Below are 26,920 nucleotides of genomic sequence, written 5' to 3'. Positions count from 1 at the left end.
AAAAAAAAAAAAAAAAAAACAAAGAAAGAAAAACAAAGAAAAGACGTAAAGAAATAATAACTGGGAAAAATTTTTTCTTTTATTTCCTTTTTTTTTTTTTTTTTTTTTTTTTTTTTTTTTTCTTTTTTTTAAAATGCCCAGGCATTCTCCAATATTACAAATACTGGTATACTTTTACAGTAAACAAGAGAAATGTCATATATATTTATATATATATATATATTTATATATATATATAGTTAAAATCCCGTCACCAAAAAAACCAATATACACACGCCACTATGGCATTCAGAGAAACTTTATAAGCAAACTTGAGAAAAAAAAAAAAAAAAAAAAAATTCTCAATTGTTTAAAACACACATACACAGAAATATCATTTTACCCTTGTACTTGTTTCAATACTGTAAACGTATTTTAAGACAGAGTGCACTAAACGTTTTACTTTTTCTTTTTTTTCTTTTTCTTTTTTTTTTTTTTTTTTTTTAAGTTTCTGTAGTTCCTGATTTTTGTCCAGTCTCTTCCTTGACTATTTGTAGCAAAAGAATCATCCATTATTTTCAAGGGACGCAGTCTTGTCCTGAAGTGAAAAATTTTACATATATATATATATATTTTTATATATTTGTCTATTGTGTGTGTGTTTTTGTGCAGTTATATGTACATATGCATACATATATACACACATAGACACACGTTAGTATTGTGCTGGCTACTTTTCATTTTAGTTCAACTTAGTTCTTTAAGTGACCTACGTATGTGTTTTTATCATTATTTTTTTTTTTGAAGCAAATTAAAACCACATGGACTTAAATTATTATTATTATTTTTCTCAATTCTTTGCTTCACAAAAGTGTTGCATTTGTCTTATAAGACAATAAATAGGAAGATCAGTATTCAAGGCACACTCATGTCAAATTGAATGGCAGTACAAAAACTGTCCAAATAAATTAATTTCATTTTTATAGTGCCAGCATTGTGAAAGCCAAGCCTATCAACACTGGCACTTCAATCTCAGATGCTCCCTCTAGCAAGGCCCAATAAATTTGTATTTTAACATAATTTCTTGCTCAGAAGCCGTTTTCGCTATTGTTTTCAAATATGTAAATCAAAATAATAAAGTGCGGGTCAACTGCGAAGAGCTGCGTATGTTTACTTTTCTCTTTCTCTCTCTCTCTTTCTATTTCATTAGTTTGCTTTGCTCTTTTTAAAACCACGATATTCCCTCGCTTCAATCGTTTGCGCTGGTTAGGGCATCTTGTCGAAAGAAGGCTGTTTAACTGCCAATAAATCAGTTGGATAGAAGAGAAAAGAAAAGGGAAAATTCAGCTGTGCATTCTGTAAGCGTGTTGCTACTTCTGAGAATGCGTTCAACTACACATCACAGGAAGTCCTGAATGAGAAGAAAGAAAGAAAAAAATTGTCTTACTGTTTTAGCACACGCTCAACAGGTCATGACATACACTCTTTACTGTGCAATTGACTAATCTGCATACCTGCTGATGGCTCTGACACACCGGACGTGACCAGATTAACCAGATCAAGTCAATATCATACACGTTTTATGACTATAATCAGATTCACTGTGCAGTATAAATTTGTTTCTCAAAATGATTGATAAATATATATATATGTACAAAAATGCATAGGGCTGTTTCAAGTGATTTAAGAAACATCGTAATAGAATGACAACATTGCTGAAAGTATAACTGAATTAATTCTAATCTAATCTGGTTAAAGTGGTGACTCCGTCTAGAACCTCAGACCCTAATACCCAAAAATGAAACAACAGAACTGAACACAAAATAACAATGTTTAGATTTAAATGTCAGTAAACAGAAACAGAACAGTGGTGCTGCCTTGCTTTTGACTAATGTGCTTTTAGGTTTACTAACCCGAATTGGACTGTAAAGATTCTTCTCTCTCTTTCTCTTCCTGTGTGTGTGGATGGTTGTGTGTGTGTGTTTAAATCACTCTCCTAGTGTACGAAAACTGCTTCATCCTCTGGCCTAGATGTCTGTCCCTTTAACTTAACAACGATGTAGTATGACAAGCCACTTTTATGGGAAAGATGGAGTTGATTCATGACATTTAGGGGTGGTTGGCAGTGTAATATGAAGTGTGGAGACGAGACAAGGGTTGTGAATGAGCTGAACCAGAGGACTGGACTGCTTTATCAGAGAAGACGGCTGAGATCAGATAACAGACTTGGCAGAAGTAGCTATGCAGCTCACCCTGAGTTGTTTTAAAGCCGTCTTCCTTCTACTACTATTGTGCTCTTTAGCTAAATCAAGAGGGGTTTAATTAAGTGCAGTGTCTATGGAAAGGGTGCTGGCAATTAAAATTGACTATTGAGACCTGTAACACAATCCATACTATGACTAGCGTTGTCTGGTTCGGTACTAGGTACCGATAAGCAGCTGCCTTCACTTTTCTCTGTCTTTATAGTCTCCTCTCCTTGATTTCGAGTAGACGGAGGTCTTCAGTCTCACAGTTCTCTTTAGATTTACTGTTAGAACTGATATTCAGTGCTACATTTCCAATTAGATTGACATGCTTAAAATCAGTTCGTGCTACAAGGTCTAAGGATTGTTGTCCGCTCATTTCGTAAGTGTGAATAATAAACAAAAAAAGGAAAAAAAAAAGAAAGGCAAAGCTTTCTCAATTCAGCTTTCAAATTTTGAAAATTGAATGCGGCTTCTCTTCAAGAAATTACATGTGTAGCTTAAATAATCTACATTGTAAGCAGCGGCCTATGGATTTCTCAAACGATACTCTGTTTTGCTAAAAACAAACAAACAAAAATCTCAGGATGTCTTTTGGGTTTAAACAATATCTCAGCATTTAAAATAAATCATAAGACAATGGAATAAAAAAATTATGAAATAAAAAAGAACCTGCACATGCCAAAACATTTTTAAAAAATCCAATAAATACAGAAATTATTGCACAGTTAAAGGCTCCATTTAAAATATTGTCTAATGTATCCACTCATAGATAGGCGGTTTATAGCGGCTCCAAATTAATTTTTCTTTTTTTTTTTTTTTTGGGGGATTTTCTTTAATGTCTTTATCATTCTCAGATGGCAGTTTCTTAGGACAAAACTAACTCAGACCATTAACTTGATTAAAAAAAAAACAACATCAAACAAACGGAAAAAAAAACAACAAAAAAAAAACAGAGTATCCAGCTACCCCTTTTATAATCAAGGAATTGTGAGGCAAAATAGGAAATCTGGCTTAGCTTCTCTCTGCTTGTTCAATTTTGACCTCATTCGTCATCAAATGTTCCCCATGCCACTTTTTCATGTGTTTCTCGAGCGTGCTGTAGACGCTGAAGGGCATTTGGCAAATGTCACAGCGGTACACTTCCTTACCGAGCTGGCCGTGTGTCTTCATGTGGCGGGTGAGCTTGCTGCTCTGGGCGCAGGCGTAGTTGCAAAGCTCACACTTGTAGGGCCTCTCGCCTGTGTGGCTGCGTCTGTGCACTGTCAGATTGCTACAGTTCTTGAACACCTTTCCACAGTACTCACAGGTGTCACTCCTCCGGCTTTCTTTTGAGCTGGGCCGGCCTGGTCCCGGTCCCCCACCCAAGTGTGGGGTGCTTCCTCCACTAGCGGTACCACTGCGGCCAGAGAGGCCCCCGTCCAGCAGGTCCCCTGGCGGCGTAGAGAATCGCAGGCTGCCGTTCTCGGAAGAGTGCTCCGAGGAGGTGGCGAATGGAGATTGTCTGGAATCGGTGAAGCCAAGAAAGGGATCTTTGATGAAGTGGCGGGATGCTGCATAGCCCACTAGCCACTGGGAGTAGACGTTTTCAGATGGGATTAGGGGGGCTGGGGGTATGTCTAAATCCTTTTCGATTTTGATCCTCTTGTTAGAGGAGTTGGAGAGGCTGGGGCTAGTGATGGGAGTGGGCTTGCGGGGAAACAGGCCTGAGAAAGAGTCACCCGAACCACAGTTCCTTCCATTTACAGTCGCCCGCTCCACTTGGTCCATTTCCCCCGCTACTGAATCATGATCACCTGCATCCCTCTGCACTTCTGACATCCTTTTGGAGAACGGAAGCCTTTTCCGATTGTCGACTATTAAGTTATTGTACTGCTGGATGGAGCTGAGCCCTACGTTTTCCACCATCTTGCCCAAGGAGAGGTTCTTCTCATCCGAAGGTGGCTTTGAGCCATTTTCCCTATTACGACTGAACTCAGAGTCCATGCTGAAGTTTGACTCAGGCCTACTTTCATTTTCTAGTTCCTCCTCTTCTTCCTCTTCCTCCTCCTCTTCATTATCAGCGCCCATGCCCTCACCTCTAAAATCGCCATCTCTGTTTTTCATAACCTCCCCAGTGACGTCACTAGTGCCTGGCTCGGGTGAACTGGTGGTGGACAGGCCGTCATCAGAACGCCCTGTCATGGAGCCAGACTTGTGCATGTGGGTCTTCATGTGGCGTTTTAGTTTACTAGCCTGAGAACAGGCATGATCACACAGTTGGCACTTGTAGGGTTTCTCGCCCGTGTGGCTTCGTCGATGAACAACCAGATTACTCTGAAACTTGAAGGTCTTGCCACAGAACTCGCAGGACTTTGACTTGCCCTGTGTCTGTGGTGGGGTGGTGCTGTTGGGGGGCATTGGAGGTAGCGGCGGGGTGCTCAGAAAGGGTGACTTCGGGCTGGGCTGGAAGGGATTGGGATTGAGGAGACGATGCATAGGGTTGGCACGGCTTGGTGACAGCGGTGGAGTGGAGTTGTTGTTTCCAGCGAGCTCTCTAAGTCGGCGGGAGAAATCCATGGACTGGGATTCCATAGCCATGGGTGTCATGCGCATCACTCTCTCAAAGGCACTGGGATGCTGGGAGATTAAACCCATTTCCTCTGCGCTAAGGCGTTCTAGGCGATGAGGATCTAAGTGATGGCGAGGAGGGGGGCTGACAAAGGGAGGTGTATTTGGGAGGCGGTTTTCCACAAAGCCAGGTGGGGGCTCTCGGAGTAGGGGCCCAGTCATCCGTAGGAGGTGAAAGGGGTTGTTGTCCCCTAAAAAGTTGGTTAACGGGGACTGTGGTATGGATTCAGCACCAATGGGGGGAGGAATAGTGATCCGTGGGGTCAGGGAGGTATTCGAGGGGTTGGTCTCCAAGTAGATGCGGATCCCATGTGTGTTCTGAGCGTGTTGCAGAAGGAACCAGGCGTTGGTAAAGGGCTGTTTGCACGTCGTGCATATGTAACTCGAAGGTTCATCTCTACCTGCAACCAAGCAGAAAACAACAAAGATCTTTATTTATGTCTGAGCTTCCACAACATTTCTGTCATAACGATAGAAATTTAGTCTTGTTAAATTACCCACTAAAAGTAGATCTGACTCGATGAAGAATGAGGCATATGTTTAAGCTTTATTGCATCTTAGAAAGAACCAACTTTGAGGTATCTGATACTTGGGTTATAGCCATTTTCGTTCACCTATCAGGCTGTCATATGAACAGGGCAACTCATACTTAACAGAGCTGTGACAAGTGCATTGCCATACTGCTCCACGAAGGCTTAGAGCTATGGGAAAATTGCATTCCCTATTTCAACTTGCCTTTAATCTTCGCTTTTACAAACGGCTGACTCATTTTAGAAGCATAATGCCAGGCAAGAACACTCTAAACTGGGAAACCCTCCAAGCACTGAGACTGTCCTAGGATGCCAGAGTAATATGCCACCAAATTGGAGAAGTACAACTTAAACTGTGATTTAGGGGACTCTCATCACTATCAAACAAATAAACTTAAGTTGTCCCCTCAAAGAAACGAGTAAAAAATGAGAGAGGAGGGTGTGGGTTGGGGGAAGGGGGAGCGCACATCAAGATAAATGGTTTCAAATAAAGAGTGAAAACACTGCCTGTGATTTAAGAGGCTGAGGGGAAAAAAAGCACACCGGTGTGAGTGTTAAAGTCTGTGGCATTTAAAACAGCTCAAGGGTATTATTTACTGTTCCATTAAGAATTTCTCAAGATTGTTTTTCTTACTTCCTTTCACGTTTTTATCTTATTCTATAGTTACACTTCCTGGAACGCCCCTCCCCCCTAATGACATCACAGCAAATCACTGCTTTACTTTGACAGCAAGTTTGATTAAGAAGAAAAAAAAATGGCTCACTAGTGAATTAATTGCACCGTTTCACTGATAACAATTTTATTCCGTATTCCACAGTTTTAATCATATAATTAAATACCAGCAAGTGAACGTGTGAAGTCTGCATACACTCTGAGCTCAGGTAAAGTGTGATCAGCATCAGTTCTCGGATCAGAGGATGTGTTAAAAAGTGGCTCCTGTGCTTGGTGGGGCTCTGGAGCTTTAACTATACATGACTAATTGATGCTACAACTTCACTGTTACAACAGTTCCGCCATGCAAAGGGGACTCATTACCATGGCAGCACAAACAAGCCAAGTGTACTGAGTATACAGTGAAAAAGGATGCTAAACCATCTCTCCTGTACTCCAGGGGCACTGGTGTAAAAAAAAAGAAAAAGATCTACAAAGTCGAAATGGTAATTGTGCACTAGGAAATGAGTTTCATTTATTTATTAAATGAAAGCTTGCTGTTCTGACCTAATGCAGCAATTTAGGGTACGCAGAAAAAACATATGCTGCCGTAATTGTTTGGGTATTTGATTTCTGGCTGTGCTTTGTGTACCTTTATGAGTGTTTTCATGTATATGTATGTGTGCGAGAGCAAGCGACTTCGGAGAGAACAATGGGGCGGCAGTCACACACAGGGCTCAGAGGAGCTGGGACTAGGAAGCCCTCATGGGTGTCTATTTCAATCATGGCCATTGTGAAGGATCAAAAAGAGCAGAGAGAATGAATGGTTAGTATCTGTTCTAGCATTCCTTTACATGCTGCCGAAGAGCAATGCTAAACAGGGGAGTGTGTTTTCATCTGAAAGAAACAGAGACAAGGGATTATATACAGCAATAGCCTGAAGCTTCATCTTATTGGTATACCGAGATGCAATACTTCATCAAGGAATTTGAATGGTAAGCAGACAAAAATGTAAATCAGTAAAAAAATGAGTATGACATTTTCAAAAGTGCCACATTAAGAACATAAACAAAAAATTTTTTTTGCCCAGGTACACTGTAATTTTATTTTATTTTTTTACAATTTACAATGAAAAACTGGCAGCTGTGGTTGCCAGAATTTTACCATAATGAAAAAAATATGCTAACAAATTAAATTTACAGTTAAATACCATCATTTCATTAACTGATGTAATGTTAATATACCAACTTATTAAAGTACTGAAATCTATTTTGTACATTTGAAGTACACTGATAACCACCAAATGCGGGTTGTAATGAGAAAGTCACATGATGAATCAAAGCCCTTCACAAGCAGCTTTTAAATAGAAACATACGTAGAAGGTGAACAGTGCCATTTACACAAACACTAAACACCATAATGGTGAGACTCTAATTTAACAAGATTAGATATAACATACAACCCTAATAAACATAATTGATAAGAAACTGATTTTAAAGAAAAAAAAAACCATTTTAAATGCAATACAAGGAATTCTGGGAACTTCAGTTTACCGTTAACCATTTAACAGGTTTTACTGTAGCATTTTCAGTTTTTTTTTTCTGTTAAAATCACAGTGATTTTTTTACAGCATATCATAGCATCCATTTGCATTTGAAGAAACTTTTATTTCGATTTTAAATATCAGGTTGATTCTTAATGACTTTTCCTAATCATATAAAATCTGATCATAAGCAAAGGTAATAAATTCTTTAAATGTCCTCAAGGAAAAATCATTCATTCCTTTAGTAGTGTTAGAAAAAAAAACATGCTGACATCAGTTACAGATTGGAGCAAACACTAATACTAATAATTTTTGCTATGATCAAATTGACCTTGAACGTAAACTAATTTACTGTATTTGATATCAGTCCCAATTCTGAAAGGTGCATATTTACTACAATAGATAAGTGAAATCTGCAATAACGTTTGCCTACTAAGTTTAAATATCCCATAATAATATACAAAAAAAAAAAATGTAATGTGGAGAATGTTAACAAAAAGCTTCTGTCAGATGATGTGTGTTAGCTGGTATGTATGACACTTAGACAGAAATGTGCAATCAATGCCCTTTTAAATGTAAAAAACTAACAAAAAAAACCCTTCAGAGATGAAACATTTATAAGCACTTAAATGCATTTTAAAGGTTTGCTGAGGAAAAAAAAAAGCATTCCCCACTAGATGTTATTATGTGGCTGATGTGCATTCATAAGAACATCTGTTTACCTCTACCCTTGTCCTGTAAAGCCTTTGACTTAATTACAGTGGACAGAGCGTAAGCTCTGCACAATGGCCATCTTTTTTCCCCCCCAGCCTCTCAAGGCCTACATATATGCATACACGCATAAAACACACACACACACACACACACACACACACAATCCTCCAACCTCCTCTCGTTGTTTTATGGCAGATGCTTTCAAAGACTAATGCTCCATGTAAAGGAGGCCTAGAAAACAAGTAGCGTCTGTGTTTACCAGGCACTGTCCTTTTCCACTGTGTGTGTGTGTGTGTGTGTGTGTGAGTGAGTGAGTGAGAGAGAGAGAGAGAAAGAGAGAGAGAACCTTTCTCTATGCTAACTACCGGGGCGTAAAACACGGGCTACTGTACTAGCTGATCCTCACGCAGACAAACAGAAGTCATCAGGGGGCCGAATGTTCATTTCTGCCCCACAATTAAGACGAATCAATGGCCGCTGCCTGAAATGGTATTTGTGGCCGTGCTGAAGGGACTCGGGCGTGAGTTTATTGAGAAGTGTTCAGCGCCTGCACTCCCGAGGGGATTGGAGTCCGACGCAGATGGCAAATAAAGTATGCAGCCCGAGGCGAGAGCACATTATGCTAATTCTAATGTCAGCTGTACTTTAATATACAGCTCTATTTAATCACCCTATTATTTCACATTTCCATATGAAAAAAGGAAGAGAGAGGCAGAGAGGGGGAGAGAGAGCGGGAGAGAAAACCTGCATCACTTCTCTTGCTACTAACACTGCTCAGGTTTAGCTGGATGTATCCCTGGATTTTCAGTCACTATCAGCAAACGTATGCACACATTTACAACTAAAATAACCATAAAGAATAATTTACAATGAAAATTGGGAGACACACATTTATAAAAGTAATATTTTACAAAAAATAAATAAAAGCACTATTACTAATGAATTTACTAATGCTACAGATTGCACCTAAAACACACATTCATAAATACATGTATAAGACGATATAAAATGGAATCTAAAACACGTAACAATTATAATGTGATTTCACCAAGTTCTGTGATTTTATTGGATAGTGAATTATTTTTTATTGACTTTATTGTTAATATTATTCATATTTTTAATATTGAATTTTAATATGGCCTATAATACACACACACACACACACACACACACACACACACACAGAGATACACACAAAATTATAAAACAAAAATTTACTTCAGAGCAGCGTCCATAAAATTCTTCAGAATTGCATCCACTATCAAAACTAAAGAAATTATAATAAAAAAGTAATCTGGATTTTATGTCTTAATATACATGTATAGATATGTACATTTTTAACTTTGCAAATACAACAAAATGCATGAAGCTAAATTACCACAAATATACAAGGCATGACCTATAATACAGATTTCCACACAAAGGCATTTACTGTTTTTTTTTTTTTTTTTTGTAGTTTTTTTTTTTTTTTTATGTTGCATTGTTGCAGTGCATTCTGGCAATTCCGATTTCTCTGATTTGGAAATGAAAGGGCCGAAAAGCAGCCTGCCCATTCTGCTGATAAGTTTGGAGTGATTAGTTTCTCATGCTGAGCACTGGCTGATTCTATTTTCAATTAGATATTCCCAACGAGGCCCAGCTGCCGGGCGGGAGAGGAGAACGAGGACGGTATTGTGTGAAAGTGTGTGTCATCGGCAGTATCAGTCGTGCATGCAGACCCCAATTCAATTAAAGAGAAATTATCACTAATAACAATCGTGGCTCTTCGCACACACTGACTTAAACGGCATGCAAATGCCGGGCTTTAAGACACATTAACCGAAAAATAAAAAGATGACAGTTAATAGGTTTCAGCGTCGCACTGAGAGGTACAATGATCCACTTTAGCTTTCATCCTGAAAATGAAAAAAAAAAAAAAAAAAAAAAAAAACTAAAAAAACACGAGGAATAAAATTATTCAACATGCATTCGCCGCTTTATTTTACAGTTCACAGTCAGTGTCAAATTTACCGTGACGATTATTTTGAGGTAGTCGTTAAAAAACGGCAAGGCCGCTGCATCTTCAATGAGATTAAAAATAAACCATAAATCATTGTATCATTAAAAAAAAAAGATTTTTGTTTGATTTGGCATATATTGTTAGGTACATTATTTGCTTTGAAAGCATAGATCGAATGTGTGTCTGTGTGTGTGTTAGTGAACGAGACACAACCAGATTGTCTTGCGAGGACAAAGGAGCAAAAATCTCCAGGAATTTGAGATTTTTGACACAATAAAGGCGGGTTATAAATTGACAGGAAGGGGGGAGGAAAGGGATATAGCATCTTTTAATGAGGTGCTCATTTGCTGACAGTGGTTTTCACTATAGGGACTTCATTTAGGCTGTCATTAAGTTATTATCTAGCGTAAAGAATTTTGCCGTCCTGTAAGTAGCGTGTTGGGTCTGGAAGCTTTTCTCTCTCTATTAGTGGAAGCGTGCCGCGCTGGCCTGGACGGCTGCCTGTGTTTTGTTTGGCTGTGGTTCACACACAGCTTTGGCAGGGGGCTTCTTGGATGGCTTACAGAGGAAAGAGGGAAAAGCGCGCGCAAGAAAGAAAGGGAGAGCGAGAAACTAGCTCACTCGTGCACGGTAGCTTTTCTGAGCCCACGAGGGAGTCCGGTGTCCCATTTTCGGCATTTACAGTTACGCCATCCAAATTTCCAACAGAAACTACTGTCATAGTACAGTAAAGACAGATCCAGAGAGAGTCACGCCGCTGACCGAGACGCCTTTGAGACATAAGTGCTTCATCATGGCGGTCTGGAAACGTTTTGCAGCTTGAAACAAAAATAAAACGAAGCTGCTGAAAAGTGAAAAATTACTGTAATTGTTAATAAGAACAGGTTAAGGGTACTTGTGTAGAAAACGCATTTAAGAGCACCATGATGTGCTAAATTTGGCAGCTTGGAATTATGGGTCATTTTTCTAAGAGTAACACTGAAATCACATCTCAGACTAAAGTGTTTCTTCATTTTCCATACATTTCCAGAATAATTAATAAATAAATTCAGTACATCTGACGGATTCTCCAAAGCTTAACAGTCTAGTTTTATGACATTTGCAAGATGCTTTTGAGGCCCTGCCTCATACAAACGCCTTCTAAGACGTCTTTAAAAAGCTCCACCTTCATCCCTATCCCAGCATGCTCTCGCAGACTTTTTTTTTTTTTCCGTAATATTGATTAAGTGTAGTCTGGTCCTTAATGATAATTTAGAAGGACTAAACTCCACAGGCCTCGGGATGACTATTCCGTCGAACGATTATTAGTGTGGACACCGTGCTCGAAAATTAAGTTAGATTCTCCTCGGATAGATATGCAGAGCGACGCATGTCCCATTAATTAGGACTCAAGCTGCTGTTTTGCGGAGCAGAGACGGGTCTCGTGAAACATGGCGGCAGCCTCATTCAAGCGCGGCGTCTGGCTGCAAAGCACTGCGCAGCTGAGTGTAAAGAATCGCCACACGTCTCTATTCAACCAGATGAGCGCATCAAACAGAGACGCAATTGTGAGGCAAAATACTTGTCTATCTGAATCTACGGAGAGAGAGTGAAAGGGAAAAAAAGAAGCAAATTGGAGTCCCTTGCGAGAACAGGGAAATAATCCATGGATACGTAAACGACACAGCACGTCACCTCACGATAACCGCTATACGCTAACAAAGCAAGACTCTTGAGATAAAAAACAAAATGAGACTGTAAACACTGGTAGAGCTAAGATGATGTTATGGCTGGAGGATTTCGACACTATGGCTAGCCTCCCTTTGAGGAAGACAGGGTGCAGGATAAGCCTGTAAATGAGGGCCGCGTGCATACAGTAACGCTGGTCTCTTGTATGATGAATGCCATTGTACTGTAAGGAAGAGGTGGGTGGTACAGACAGAGAGGGGAGAAAGAGAGAGAATGAGAGAGCCGCACGGCATTGTGGGTCTCCCCTGCTGTTCCTCCCTGGAGTACTGTGATGTGTGCTCTTCAAAAGGGCTCCTGTCACTGTCACTGCTTCATTTAAAGTCAGACTCCCCTGAATTTGCATCTTGCAACGTCTTACAGGACGTGCCATATGCCGTCCAAAAAAGACAATGCTCACAAATAAATTGGCACCCCCCACCCCACCCCATCTCTCCCCGGCTAAGAAAAACAACATCTGAGGATGCGAGAGGATGTTGTTTTAAAGATGGCACACAACAAAATCCAGCCAGCGTCTGTAACAAACCAAACAACAAAACATCACCTCAGGTTGGGGGCCGGGGGGGTGGAATCATCTGGTTTAAAAAAAAAAATTAGATTTTTTTTTATAATGACTGTCTTTATACCCATACGAGGTGTGAGCGGGAAAAGCTGGTTAACACCGTTTCACGGCGCAGATCTGAGAAGAAATATTCGGCAGTGTTAATTTAGCCGGGTTTCCATGTTCTGGAATCCTCTCAGGAGCGCACGCCGGCCCCGAGCGGAGACTTCAAACCTCACAGCCCAGTCGGAAAGTGCAATAACGAATAAAAATGCTCATTACCGAATGATTTCAGTTTTCTCTATGATTCAATTTGCAGTAATTACTGTGGCCCGCGCTAATAAAAACTGCTACAAAACGCGAAGGTCAACTACCAGTTAGGCGTGTTCATTTTCATCTCAATGTATTCATCCTCAGCGCCTAATGGCCCAATTTTCTCCCCTCGCTCTTCAATAAATATTGCTGGAATTACAGGTTAAATAGCTAAATTAAATCATGGCTATTATGGAAGGCTGCACCAGTCTGTGAGGGAAACAGGTTTACCTCTAGATCGACAATTGCTGGGGAAGTGCCAATCACTAGACAGTTTACGATTAATGTCAACTGTGTCAAGGCCATCAAATTACAGCATTCATTCCCTGCTCTACACCCTGTGTGCTGTGAAATAAGAGAAACGTATGCAAATGCTTTATTATGTCAAAATCAAAAGGGTCATGTGCTGAAGCAGATTAGGCTTTTAAACGAACTAGATGCAAGGTAACTTAGGAGAAAAGGGCCTAAACATCCGATCTGTTTTTAAGGAGGAATTGTGTTAAGGTCAAGCTTTTAAATACTTCGCTCGAAGTTATTAGATTAGCAGAAAAAAGACCAAGACGATGACGGTCGAGATGCGCAGTGAAAGGTTTAATTGCCAGCCACCGGGTCTTGGAGGTGTTTTTTAATTGCTCGGGATGAATTTTGTTCCATCTGATTACCCAGCATACTCTAATGACCAGGGCTACTTATGACAACTGCAAGAGGTGCAGGCGGATATTGAAGCTGGGAGGTAATTTGTGTAATGACTGCAGAGACCGAGAGTGGAGAGCAACTGATTTGGTACCTTCATTCATCCCGGGCTTCCTGACTGGAGCACTAGGCAGTCTGTTTGTGAAGAGTCCCCCTCATTATCCGTCCTCTCGCCCCTTAACGTTTAATTAATATCTTAACCTTTGGAGTTATTTTGGGAGACTCTGCCTTTTCATGCTGGAGATGAGCAAAGGGAAGAAGGAGAAAAAATTGGTCACATGGGACTGCAAATCCCACTTCAAAACTGGACATCCTGTTAACCAGGACTTACTCAGATAACCTTGGAATTTCCCGAGCGTTAGAAGTCTCCCTTTCTGAGCCAGAGTCATCTCTCTTTGAACTGCCTGGAGTTTTTTCGCACACTGGAGTTCTTAAATTATTAAGGTCGAGATTATATTCCTTGTATTTCATGGTACCTGCAGACTAGGCAGATTGAGTCCTTGCTAACAGACTGACTTTCTCAAGCGCTTTACTGTGTTGACGTGTTTCAGCAAGAGGACTGAAAAACAAGAAACGGAGAGGAAAAACACAAAAACAAGTACTCCGCTTTGCAGATCGATAACTCAAAATGCCATGAAGGAGGCGGCGCAGGACGAGAGAGTCCGCCACATGAGCTACAGTGGACCTGGGAGACTAAGCCAGACCTGACAGCCCGCTTCTGGGCCTGGGGTGTCGGAGCGCTCCACATTTGATAGAGTCAATGTCACGACAAACTGATTTGCATTTAGAACAAAGATGACATGAGCCCTAGGCACAGGGTGCCTCCCTCCCGTCCGCCCAGCTTGTGGAAAGTTTCCTGACATTTCTTGCATTATTAAGCCAGGGGCTTCATTACCATGTGTGTGATCTGGGAGTCTCCCAGGCCTCTAATTCCTCACCTTGAATTGCTAATGTCTTGTTTATGACTATCATGGCAAATCGGAGGCAACAATTACATGCAAATCAGTCCCGGTGCATTGTGCTGCTGCGAACAAAGCTGTGGAGAGCCAGAACTGCGCCTGCCCACAGTTTCCTCTCTTATGGAGGAACACTTCACGGTTTTTACGCATTTGACGTACGCTTGTAGGAAGAACTGCACCTGCTCTGTAGGCTTCGGAAAGGGGAGATAATCGTGAACTAGTGCAGCGCCGCCCTTAGCCGCAAAGTTACACATCTCGGAGCGTGCTCAGCGGGGACAGCACCGTCTGCCACAAAGACAGTGGGCAGATCTGAGGGGGAGAGATAGCATTCAGCAGGGGAGCAGGGAATCATGGGTGATTTACTAAGTGTAAATGAGGCGAAGGAATCTTGAAGCAGCTGTTTTTTACAGCCTGCTTGACATACTAGTGCAGACCTGGACTGGACAGCGCACAGCCATTTCCCACAGCTAACATCTGCTTTACATTCTCTGCCTCCTATCTGCCAAATCCCCAACTGGACAGGCTGAGTTCAAGAGGATAAACACACTTCAGCAGTTTGGACAGTACTACCTCACTACTTTTCACCCACTTTTTCCTTTATATTTTTTCCAGTATTCTGTTAACTAAATATATGTCACATCTTGTCTGTATTTTATTTTGTCATTATCACTAATTTTATTTATTTGCAGGACTAAAAGTGATAGGAAGAAAGGAGTCACAATGAAGTAATCAGAGTTCCTAAAGATCCTTAAAACAAGATAGATTCACCTGGATAAAATATTACAACTTTTAGAACTTGATTTTTTTTTTTGACTAAAAGTGTACTTTGTCTTGATGTTTGCTGGTTCACACTTAAAATCTACCAGTGAAATAGCACAAATTATACTGTACTAAAGATACTGTAAATGTTTGGATAGTTTAACTAGAAAATAATTCACAAATTCTTGTCAAGAGTAGAATTTTTGCAATTTCAATCTGATATCTTCCACATAAGTAGCATGGCTAAAGGTGCAAAATGCATGGCTACCTAGACATTTTTTGGCAGCACTAGATCTTCTTTCGCAGCAAACAGCAAATCAAGTCAGAGTTTGAAACTAAGAGTTCTCAAAAACGTTCACCACAAGTGATTAGCCATTTTGACTTGTGCTTAAGGTGGAGCACGGAGCCCTTGCAAAATGCCAAAACCTCTACTCCCATAAACCAACATGAACGTCCATTATCCTGTCATAATTTCACGCAAAGGATGTTATTTATATTCATCTCTGACAGGAAAAGTGCGTGACCGTGAGAACTGACATTTATATGACTGTCTGTGTTAAAGCTTTTCCCCTGACTGACAAAGACACGCTCTCCTCTCCTCTGCCGTGTGCAGCGAAATCCGGGTGCATGTGGCAGCGCCGCGGCCCATCTCCTCACGTGAGATTAGGGGAGGCAGGGATTAGGCAGGTCGGGAGGGGGTACAGAGCTGAAGGGTTACTGGCATTATTTCTTATGAATTTAAACGAACGCTGAGCAGCTTAGGAAAATCAGAATGAATTAAATTCATTAACTCACCCAGTGACAGCAAAGTGGCAGGGCGGAGAGAAGAATTAACAATTTCTCTCCAATGAGGTCATGTCATTCCAAAACAGGCCAGCGGTAGATAGGCAGGGAGTGTGTGCAAACACACGCGTGTGGGTCAGAACTTTGAACATCGTGTCAGGAAACCGTGGCTTGCTGGGTCACTGTCAGGCAGAGGGAGCTAGAGGAGAACAGAAGGTCTCATCTCCCTTCATCCTCTCTGCGGACGGGGGAAAGGTGGATGTCAAACTGTCATTACCAGTCCACTGGATTTACTCCCTCTGGAGAACATCAGCTTTTAAATAAGGCTTTAAAATTACCATAAGTGTGCCCGTGTGCAAGTGTGGCCATGTGTGTGCGACAGTGTGGAAAAGGTAGATGCTTTCAGTAGTTTCTGGATGAGGAACCCGAGCTAATGCGGAAGGCCTAAGTCAGCAGCTCTGTGTATGAAAGCCTGTGTCATGTTAACAAATTAAAAGGATTAGAGGTGAATGGGACAGACATGGCTTAACATCGGCATCAGGCTGGTCAGCACTGGGAAGAAGGGGGAGAGCGAGAAAGTGGGCAGCGTTTAGATGAGATTGGGGAAGGGGGGCAATTCAAACCTCCTAATCCTGCTACACAGGTCTTAAGTAGCACCAGCCTCACCTGCCTGCTTGTACCTGCCTCAAAATGCAAAAGAGAACTTCTCAGAATCGCAAATGTTGGGAGTTTAAAACATAAGAATAGGATCAATAGAAATATACAGTCAAAGCGAATGCTAATGCTAAGATTAGGCACCAACCAGTTTGAACAAAATTTTGAAATGTTTGAATTTTAGCTTTATACAGTTCTTGTAATTTCTGTTAAATTCCTATTGCTTTTATTCAAATAGCAATTCTGCTTACCTCAATTCAGACTCAGGAATTAAAAATAGCATTCAGTTCTAAATGCCGCTCAACCCTGGGCACTAAATCAAACAAAAACATCACAAGTGACTGGCAAGGTAATTATGGATAATCTCATCCATTTAGTGAATATTAACAGTTGTATTAATTGTTAAATCACTGTCTAAATGTTTAAAGCGAGGATGTTTGTTTTGTTGCCACTCATGTCATGTTTTTGTCTAACCGTGTTTTTTGCATCAATGCCATGACTGGTGCTTCCACTGTGAACGCACCATAAGCCTGATTTGCACGGGACTACAAACCAACAGATTTTTGGACAGCCTCTTCAGTCTGCCCTCATGCCAGAGTGAGAGGGTCCAAAGTGTACAGGCCCAAGAGGGAGCATCCCCACATGATATGCCTTGCTTATTGGCTCAACTCTCTCTCTCTGGCTCTGTGTGATGTAATGAGTCTCCAGTCCTTTGGGGCACAGGCACTGCCATTACATCTACAAAATATTCTGTTAAAATGCACTAATGTGTATTCATTTAATAAATTGATATTAGAAACAAAGTACTTTTATTAGGTACCCTGCCGGAAATTTTACAAACTGTGCTTGCAATTATTGAAAAAACTAAAATCACAGAATGCAATATGAACTCAAACATTCCTCATCAAATTCTTTCAAGACCGCATTATCTGGCCTTCGCAAATCAAATCAGATTTACAGCAATAACAGCATAATTTCTTATTGTCATTTCTCCTAAAGAATTCATGGGAAAAACTGATACTTAATTGAAAGAGCAACCTCTGAACTATATCAAAAATAAATCCTGTAGCTTTAACCGCTTAGAACTAAAACTGTTGTGTTATAGGCAGAAACAGAAAAAAATGCAGCAACCTGAGTTTCTTCTAGACTGACTCCTGCAATTGTCAGACTAATGTATGAGGAAGGTGACTCAAACATCTGCCTCGCTGATCGGTCTGTGGACTCCTAAACACGTTTACACTCGGCCTCAGTAGTGGGTGTAAAAATGTCTCCCACGGCAGAGCAAAAATTAGGTTTTGGCTTGTGGTTGGGCACCTTTATTTACCCAGCAATTTTGGTGCAGAGATGCCAGCTTGGGAGAAATTCGAGAGAGGTGCATGAAGCCAGGTGATGCTTGCATTCCGAAAAAATAAGCAGGATATCTTATGAAGCATAATCATAGCAACAAAACAGCTAAATACCTTACTACTAAAAAAAAAAAAAAAAAAAAAAAAAAAAGACTTTTTGTGAGCATTTGCCTTACTAGTGTAAATTCTCTCTCTCAATTTCATAAATAAACTAAATAATATCTAATTTGAGTTCAAAAACTGGCAGATGTTTTAGGACACATAGACCTTTTGTGGTCAGTGTGGAGTAACTAGCTAAATTAAAAGGTGCTGTAAGAAAGTTGGCACTATTATCTGACAGTAACATCTGAAAAACCAAAAAGCTGATTTCTTTTTAGAATTTTTCAGGAACTTTCTATCTGTTAATCATAAATGTGTAGTAAAAGAAGTTCCAGAATAGCTAACAACACTTAACAGCACCTTTAAAACCATTAGCAGTCAACTCATAAGTATACATGAACAAACCTGTGAGTGTGTTTATGTGGTTTTGGAGGCAGCGTCCATGCGCTCTGGCCGAGGTCTCTGTGTTTACACTGCTCAGACAGAGAGAACCTGTGCGCTGTGTCCTGGAAGAGCAGATTCAGACCAGACATGGGTTAGAGTAGGAATCCAGGGGCTGGAGAAAGGGGGAGGATGTGTGTCCTCTATCATAAACGGCCCTTATAAGGGCCTGATCACACGCAAGCTGCACCTGATGGACTGCACCGAGACAAGGGGCAGCCGAGGCTGTTGGACCTCAGGAGTGGTAAAAACACACACACACTCAAACACAAGCGTACATAAACACATGACCTGTGCGAGAGGTGCTTCCTATCATCAGGCAGTCGGGAGTGTGAAAGGCTTGCTTTAACAAGCACCTGTAAAATGTAATCAGGCGTACCAAATGCACCCAATAATCGCGCCAGCCATTGTGTCCCGGCCCACTCTGCACTTCAGACCAGGGAGGAACGGCTAGCAATAACGTACTAATTGCACAAGCACTTCATTTCCGTGGCACTCGGCTGCACTGCAACTGAATGTAAATGTTGTTTTAGAGCAACACACAAAAAAGACTGTAACTAAAGCCTTTCTGCAAACTGCATGAAATATTTAAATCACTGAGCCAGACCAAACATGGAGGATGATGTAGCTTTAATTAGCAAACAAAACACAGAGGTTTGTGTACTGACAGGCCGGGAGTTTTTAAAATGCACGGGGCCAGGTCTGCCTTACCCAAGCAGTGTTTGGTATCCCTGTCTGTAGAGCATTCAGCTAGACAAAATAATAAGAAAAATTGGGTGCTCCAGTCAGCATAAACAAAGTACCCCTCCCTGTCAGCACAAAGAAAACATTTTCTCATGGGATGATTATAACCGTGAGTCGAAGTTGTAAAATGGCCCCAATGTCAAAGAGATGATGATAATCACATGACTCTCAGCGGCATGAACCCTGGCATGCTCAGCGTGTCAAACCACACGCTTGAAAATGCTCTTTGTGAGTGAGATTTTAACTCTTTGTGACCAATTTTTTCCCTGACAACAAAAATAAATGTCTCAAAATGGTGAGCAAGATTACAGGAGCCGTGAGTTGCTCTCCTTCTGTTTAATTCCCAAGTGAAAAAGGGGGCTGGAAAAAAAAGCTAAAAAAAAAAAGCTTAAGAAAAGAGCACAGCAGAAAGTAATGCTGGAAAAAACATGTCAGAGACTGTAAATGGAGGAAAGGGTGGTGGTAGTGGGGGGTATGGCATTCACACAGTACGCCTGTCTCCAGTATAACTGAAACCAGGCCCTCTCCCATAACCAGTCCAATCTGTTTTCATTTGCCAGAAACAGAACTCCTCGAACACCCCCATCTCTCCTCCCAAAACCTGGTCTTCAGCAAAGGAAGAACTTTAAATATCAACTCCTCGTTTCTAACTGGTCAACCATTGGCATTCTAGAATGTTATAAACATTGGGACTAAATTTAAGGGATTGTTCGTTCTTATAGACCAGGTGTGTGAACTAATAGTACCCTGAGGCACTGAGTTAATTTGGTAAATCTTAAATGGATAGTTCACCCTTAATTCTGTCATCATTTTCTCTCCCTCAGGTCATTCCAAACCTGTATGACTTTGTATCTTCTGTGTACCACAAAAGAAGATATTTAGAAAAATGTCCATACTGTGAAAATCAGTGAGAATATGAGAATTTGCAAAATAACAATCTCCAATAAAATCCAGCTGGTAAATATTTGTTTTGGAACTTGTTTTGGTGCTGTAGGTTTAGCTGATCATTAGTTGGTACAGGCTGCTAGACAATCTAATAACAAACCAGCTGGTCTTAACATCTTAAGCTGTTGTTTAGAACTTCTTAGTCAGTCCACCAGCTAATCACTAGCCAGAAATCAGCTAGCATATTCCAAAACAATATAATGACACATTTTCTCTAGCTTTAACCAGTTTTAACTCCTCACTTTATGTACAAGTCAAATTAGTGGTACAAAGTGCAGCATGGATTTAGCAAATGAGAAAGTAAACCCGCTAAAACATTTAACTAGGTTGCCCCAGTCCATGCCATCAAGGAGAGCTGGAACAGAGACAGTCAGACACTAGAAAACTGGAAAATGCTCACTGTCAAAGAGAGCAATGGTTTCTGGCACTGCCTTAGCAGAGAGGGAAAAATGGACTTCAAAAAATTGCATTAGCTGAGCTATTCATTTCATTTGAGAGAATTTACATCACTGCCTGGGAACGATGTCACAATAAGAGCCAAAACGGACCGTCTTCCCTTGATTCCAGCTCTGTTATGGCTGAGCATGGCCCTGAAATAATGTCAAAGTGTCTCAAACACCCAAAGAGGACTGCAAGAAAAGAGACGGAGAAAAAAAGGCATTGTGCAAACTGAAAGGATAATGATTCATTCTCTTTTATTCCACATCAACCGGAAATTACTAAAAGCCAAGCGCTTTCTGCCAGTGCAACCCTTGGATTTTAGAGGGTGATCCACATGCATGTTATTGCTCTGCTGGGTTATTGATCGTGAGCAGAGACTTGTGCGGTCCGCCGAGGAGTCCTTCAGAGATGCAGAAGGAGCACAGAGCGGAGGCCAGGCGGGTCTTGGGAGCCGAAGCAACGAGGGAAGATGGGGGCCTGTGTGAGCGAATTAATTACACGTGCATTTTTGGATGGCGTATACCATAATGAGCCCCAGCTGGGCCAAGCATCCAACTCCCTTTAAATGTAACTATAAAAAGCTGGGCATTCAGCAATCCCTTCACAAAGAGAGCAGGGCACTATAAAAGGTCCCTGTGATGTGTGTGCAGAAATGTGCAGGGGGCAGGCAGGGAGCTGTGCCAGCTGGGACGGCCAGGCGCACATTTTAGACGTTGAAGGTTGTAATTGCACAGACAGCACCGTCTTGACACGGGCACTGAAAACCACGGTCATGTGAGATAAGGTGATGAAGCTCTGTCAATCAACATTAAAAAAACTGATTAACAAGAAATGTATTGTAAGATCACTGTGAAAAAGTTAGCTAGCAGAATGTTAAATAAAAGAGCTGCTTAGTTTTACTGACTTCACACCACTCATTTCACACCTCAGGTTTAAACAGGGTTGATTGATATCACTACCATCTACGGACGAGGCCGATTACCTTCCGCTTTATTTCAGCTTTGCTGATTAACTTTAATGATGCTCATTTAGCCTTGCAATTCTTATCTGATTTCTGAGCCCAACTGAGCAGAGAGGGAGAGAGAGAGAGAGAGAGAGAGAGAGAGAGAGAGAGAAGATCGGTTAGTGCCATCAAGGGAAGTGATGTTTGAATTGGCGAAAAGAGAGAGAAAGTTGACTCTCCAGCCCCAATTAAACTGGGCTGATGCACTGGCCTCCGTTTAATTTAATTTCACATGCTACCTCTCACTTTCAAATTAGGCAGATGGCCAAAGTTCCGCCAGAGGCAAAATTCCACATGGCATCCTCTTCCAACAACAGGGGCCACAGACTGCGGACAGAGCGATGCTCCCAGCCGGGGGTCTACAGATCTCTCCCGACCAAGACTTGGCCACCTGGGACACAAGAAAATTCTGCACGTAAAGACCCTTCATAAAGACTTAGATGTGAGTGAACAGGGTGGCCTAACACAACTGCCCACATGCAAATAATGCTTTCCTAAGAAAACTCTGGCCTAATTAGAAGATTAGAGAGGGTAACTAAACAAAAGTGGCTCAATTACCTGAAAGATATGCCTTTCATCTTCAATTTTTCCTTCAAGTCATGCCAGGTGCATTAACACCTTTCTATACAGACAACAGGGGTGCCATCTTAAAATAACAAGACTCTCTTCTCTACTCCACTCAACCGCCACAAGCAATTTCACTGGATTAACCGGCGGGTTTCTCTGGTGGCTTTGAGTGCTGAAGAAAGTGATTTATTTTCCTGCATCTAATCAGAAGGACGTGTATTAAAGCACAATAAGTGACTGCTGTTGGCTGAGGTCCAGCATTGTTTACAGCTAAAAGGTCCTTGAGCTAGCAAATGAATTAGCCTGCCAATGGGTGGTTTTGGCCTTCCAACAGGTTGCAACAACAGCGGCTTTTGTCAAAGATATGAAGTTATCAGACGAGCGCAGCTATTTACTGTTTTTTGTTTTTCAGGAGTTCAAAAAAGTAATCCAATTGATTTGAAGTGAGGAAAATGCTAGCATGGGCAGCCATATTGTTTTAATAGATTAAAGGGGCCACTGTTTCCATGCAATTTCGAGGGGAATAATTTGATGCGTCTCATCGAGCTTATTGTGTTTTCATAAAGACAAAGGTAGGATTAAATGCGCAAGCCTGAGCCTCTGATGAGTAATCGGGGGGAACGCTGCGTTCTGTGAAAGCAGACACTTGCTCCAGTTTCACGACGCTGCCACCCAGACACTCCCGCGTGTAGAGTAAATAGTAAAGTAACACCAGAATTCACCCACAGAGGAACAAAATAAACTCTCGAAATCTGCGTGTGCCAAACCTAAACAGGGTCGGGTGGACGGAAAGTTTGGAAATGGCAGCAGACTCATAGAACGCCAATCGGTTCGTCACGGTGAAAAACGAGGGAAAGGGTTAACCTGAGAGTGCCTCACGGGACAATCGAACGATGCCAGCGCGTGATCCCCTGCTCCAGCCAGCGCTTTGATAGAGCGCTTTCTCTAAACTCCACAGACGAGAGCAATTACTGTAAGAGAAGCATGATTATAGGTCTGCCATATCCACACAGGCCTGGCATTTTGCTGTTTTACATGCCGGGGGTTTCAGAAGAAGAAAGACAGAGGACAGTATAAAGCAAAGGGGAAGAGAGGCAGAGGGGGAAAGAGAGAGAAGTCCACGGGGAACAAATATCAATATTGCAGGATGCATTTCAGCTTAAAGCGGCTAGAGCCATCACTCTGGCAGGATGGAATGTCTAGGGCCTGCTCTGCGACCGTTAGCATGTGAAATTGGGTAGACTTAAAACCCCCTAAACAAGGGGATCAACACGCATTCGTCAAGCTGTGCCGCCCGCCCGCGCACACCAGCACACGCAATCTCCATAGAGCGCTCCGGTCCTTCCGAACGCACTCTGCCACGCTTCCTACCTTCAACAGTGACAAACAGCCCCTCCGTAGACTGTCACCAGGCTTTAATTTCACTCTTAAAAGCTTCTCCCCCACCTCTCCGCATGATCCACAAACTTTGTATTATTCAACTGCTGGCCCCTAATCCTCCCAAGCTAACAGAGGGAAAAATTAGCTTTTGTTAAGTGGTGATTTCTCCTGCTAAATGGCAACACCCTTTTGTGGGAAGTATTCCAGGCTTGAGAGGCTTCATTAGACGGTTCGGATTTAAACTGGCGAGATGGACTAATTCCCTCAGACGCGGCGTGTCAAAAAGCCTGAACGGCCCAGGAGAATGTGCAAACGCTGGGAGGAACCTGCGCTAACCTGGTAATCCCATCCTGTCCACTGCTTTCTACACCCGCCCCATTGTTTGCGGCGCCAATCCACTTTTGCCAAAGCGGCTTTAGAGGGAGGTATACAGGGACTGCCATCTAGGCCTGCTTAGACCCAGCCTGAGGGGCTTACAATACGCTCTCGTCCCCGGCATCTCCCCCTCTTTACAAATTCAAATCTTCATGGAGACTAGTTCACAAAACAAACACTGTCAGTTTGATGGAGCCTCTGTAACGATATGCAAAAGGCAAACCGGGAAGGTGCTCAGTTTTCCTGAATAGCACTGCAGCTTTCAAACCTGCAGGAGGAGGACGGGGCTAAACAAATGAAGATAAATACAAAATACCACCCTATACGTATTTGGTTTCGAGAAGTGGCTTCAACTCTAAAATCTTAAGAGGATTTAAAAGCTGTTGGTTACCTTGAATAATTCCGCACGAGCCACGCAGGAGAAATCTGTGTGCTGTGTACATCTCTGCTGACAATAAAAGAAACGGAAAAATAAATAAAACAAAGGCCAGCGTGAGGGCGAAAGCCACCAGCGTGTGCACAGAGCCTTGCCAGTGCTTACAGTCCAAATTAGTGACAAGTTTATTCCCTGCCTGTGGTCGAGAGAGACTAAAATCCCGCCATACGACAGCCACAAAGTGGCACAGGGACTGTTTGATGTCTTCATGTGGGATATAGTAACCTCTTAAAGCTTGTACGCAGTCCAGAGCACACAAGATTACACTCTCACAATTACAGTAGGAGGGAATTGTTTACTTCTTTACAGATCGCTGGGAAGTCTGTCAGTCCCTCGCCTGTGACAAAAACGATAAACTGCAAATTATTTGTGGGTGAACTGGGGTAGCAGAAAGACTGCTGAATGCGAATTTAAAATTTGAGGAATTAGAAATCAAATGCACTAAAATAAATGGTTAAGATATTAAATATATATTATAAATAAGATATTATATATTAAAATATATAAATTAAATTAGTGGGCCAATGGGACAGTACATATATATTATATATAAAAAAAATATTTTTTGAATTATAGTTCAGTACATTACCTTTCCTTTGGGGTGTGGCCAATTTAATTCAAAGACCAACACACAAATTGAAAGAGAGACAATTTTGTCTCAACTAAATTAATAATATATGATTTTATAAATGTTTATTTTTCAAGTATTCCTCCTCCTCAAAGAAATCACTCGCTCTGATGTTTAAGGTCTCATACGATGCATGTAATATGAGCGGGATGATTGACTGGCCGTGATTACGCTGCCCTTGAGGGTTTAGTTGTAAGTTTCTCTCGGCCATTATCACAACACTGATGGCACACATGGCAGTGTTTAGAAAGCGCCAGGCTTCAGGTATGCCAGAGCCGTCACACACTCTGTGCATTGCAGCATAGCGCTCATATGCTGAGCGTCTGTTGGCTCACAACACATCTCTTTGTTTTGGAACCAACCCCAGAATCCTCATGCTGGTAAAAGTTGTGTTTAATTCTGTCGCTATATCAAAATGACAAGGAGACCACCGGTTTCTGAAATAGAAAAAGAAGAGAAAGAAACTCGCATATACGCTTCTTAATCTTGCTAGCAAGGGGCATTCACTCATACACAAATAACCGGACACACGCGCACACACATTGTCGTGTGATGCCTTTGCCAAACCACAAATGAGAGGCCAAAATTCCATAGGCAAATGCTTGAACCCAGCAGGGCTTTGACAAAGGGAAAAGAAAAATCAGTGGAAAGGTAACATTAGTGAAAAGTGTACAAATTGATATGCTTAAATTAAGGTAAATCCCTAAGGACTAAATAAATGAAGCTCATTTCAAAGGTAAAATAATACACACACACACACACACACAAGCAAGAAAAAAGACACCGCATTTAGGAACATTTCATCATGTTTGCAATGAAGGAAAAAGATCACAAGGTGATGCTAAGTTAACCAAAAAAAGAAATTGAAACGTAACAATGTTATTAATTGCGTACTAGCAATAAGACGGATTAAACCAATCAGGTGTGAGAATAAAAAGGGGGGAGGAGGATGAAAACAGGAAGATCTGGAACAAAATGAAAATTAAGAAGGTAAACGATCCTATTTTTGGTTCTATTCTCCCAATGTCCTCCATTCAGATGTTAAAGACACCGAAGCCCTCTATTGCAGAGCCTTCTTGTTTAGAAATAAATAGGCCAAACAATAGATTTGAAATGCCTGTCTGCGGTTGAGGGGCTGTTTTCTTCTGCTTGCTTTATGACGTTTCATTACATAGAAAGCCGTTTAAATGACTGCTCTTTTTCTTAGACCAATTACAGGAGATATCTGAGACAACAGCAAGAGAGCGATGCAATAAAGAGGCCCGCACAAACACACAAATGTGCCATCTCCTCTTTCTCTCCGGTACATCCGACGCCATCTCCTCCTGACCCCCCCCTAAAACACAAATACGCAAACACACACACACACAAATCCCCACATCCACAAGCGCCACCGCCACCAATCACAGCCCTGACGCCAGGACATCAATTCTCGCAAGTCGCAGAAAATTACCATGCATGAATGCAAAAAAGCCTGATCAGGAGTAATTAACACGGCTTCATATGCAAATTTTATTAATGCAGAACTACAAAGTCATTATGCAAATGCAACTTTCGTCAAGCCTCTTGACAAATATTCAGAGCTCCAGCCAAAGAACAGGTTTTTCTCTCTCTCGCTCTCGGTCTCTCTCTCTCTCTCAGACTCTGTACTTTTTTCCAAGGCACAGAGAATGTATAACAAGTATGTTAAGTTATTTCGAACTTGGGAAATCTTTTTTTTATATTCTTATGGAAGTTTAAATCTTAGCAGTAAGGCGATGATGGCCAGGCATCCGCAATTAAAAAGCTGGCTCTTGGTAATGACTGTTTGGCTTTGGAG

At 41.5% G+C, this 26,920-nt stretch overlaps 1 protein-coding gene across 2 annotated transcripts in view; it reads right to left on the bottom strand.

Moving 5' to 3' along the window:
* Window positions 1-457: 457 nt before the first annotated feature.
* Window positions 458-26,920, bottom strand: part of bcl11ba (BAF chromatin remodeling complex subunit BCL11B a) — a 47,376-nt gene continuing 20,913 nt past the window's right edge. The window contains exons 3-4 of one of the 2 annotated variants that reach the window (XM_043263237.1): window positions 3,374-5,233; window positions 458-1,390 (exon numbers count right to left, since the gene is read on the bottom strand). In XM_043263237.1, coding sequence (XP_043119172.1) covers window positions 1,368-1,390; window positions 3,374-5,233 — 1,883 coding nt within the window. In that variant the 3' untranslated portion in view covers window positions 458-1,367. Of the gene's footprint in view, window positions 5,234-26,920 lie in introns of both variants that reach the window. The other variant, XM_043263236.1, reaches the window with a different exon arrangement.

This window comes from Puntigrus tetrazona, chromosome 17, assembly GCF_018831695.1.
Source record: "Puntigrus tetrazona isolate hp1 chromosome 17, ASM1883169v1, whole genome shotgun sequence".
NCBI classification, from domain to species: domain Eukaryota; kingdom Metazoa; phylum Chordata; class Actinopteri; order Cypriniformes; family Cyprinidae; genus Puntigrus; species Puntigrus tetrazona.
Note: the sequence above shows the minus strand (reverse complement) of the source record. Positions and strands in the feature narration are given on the sequence as shown.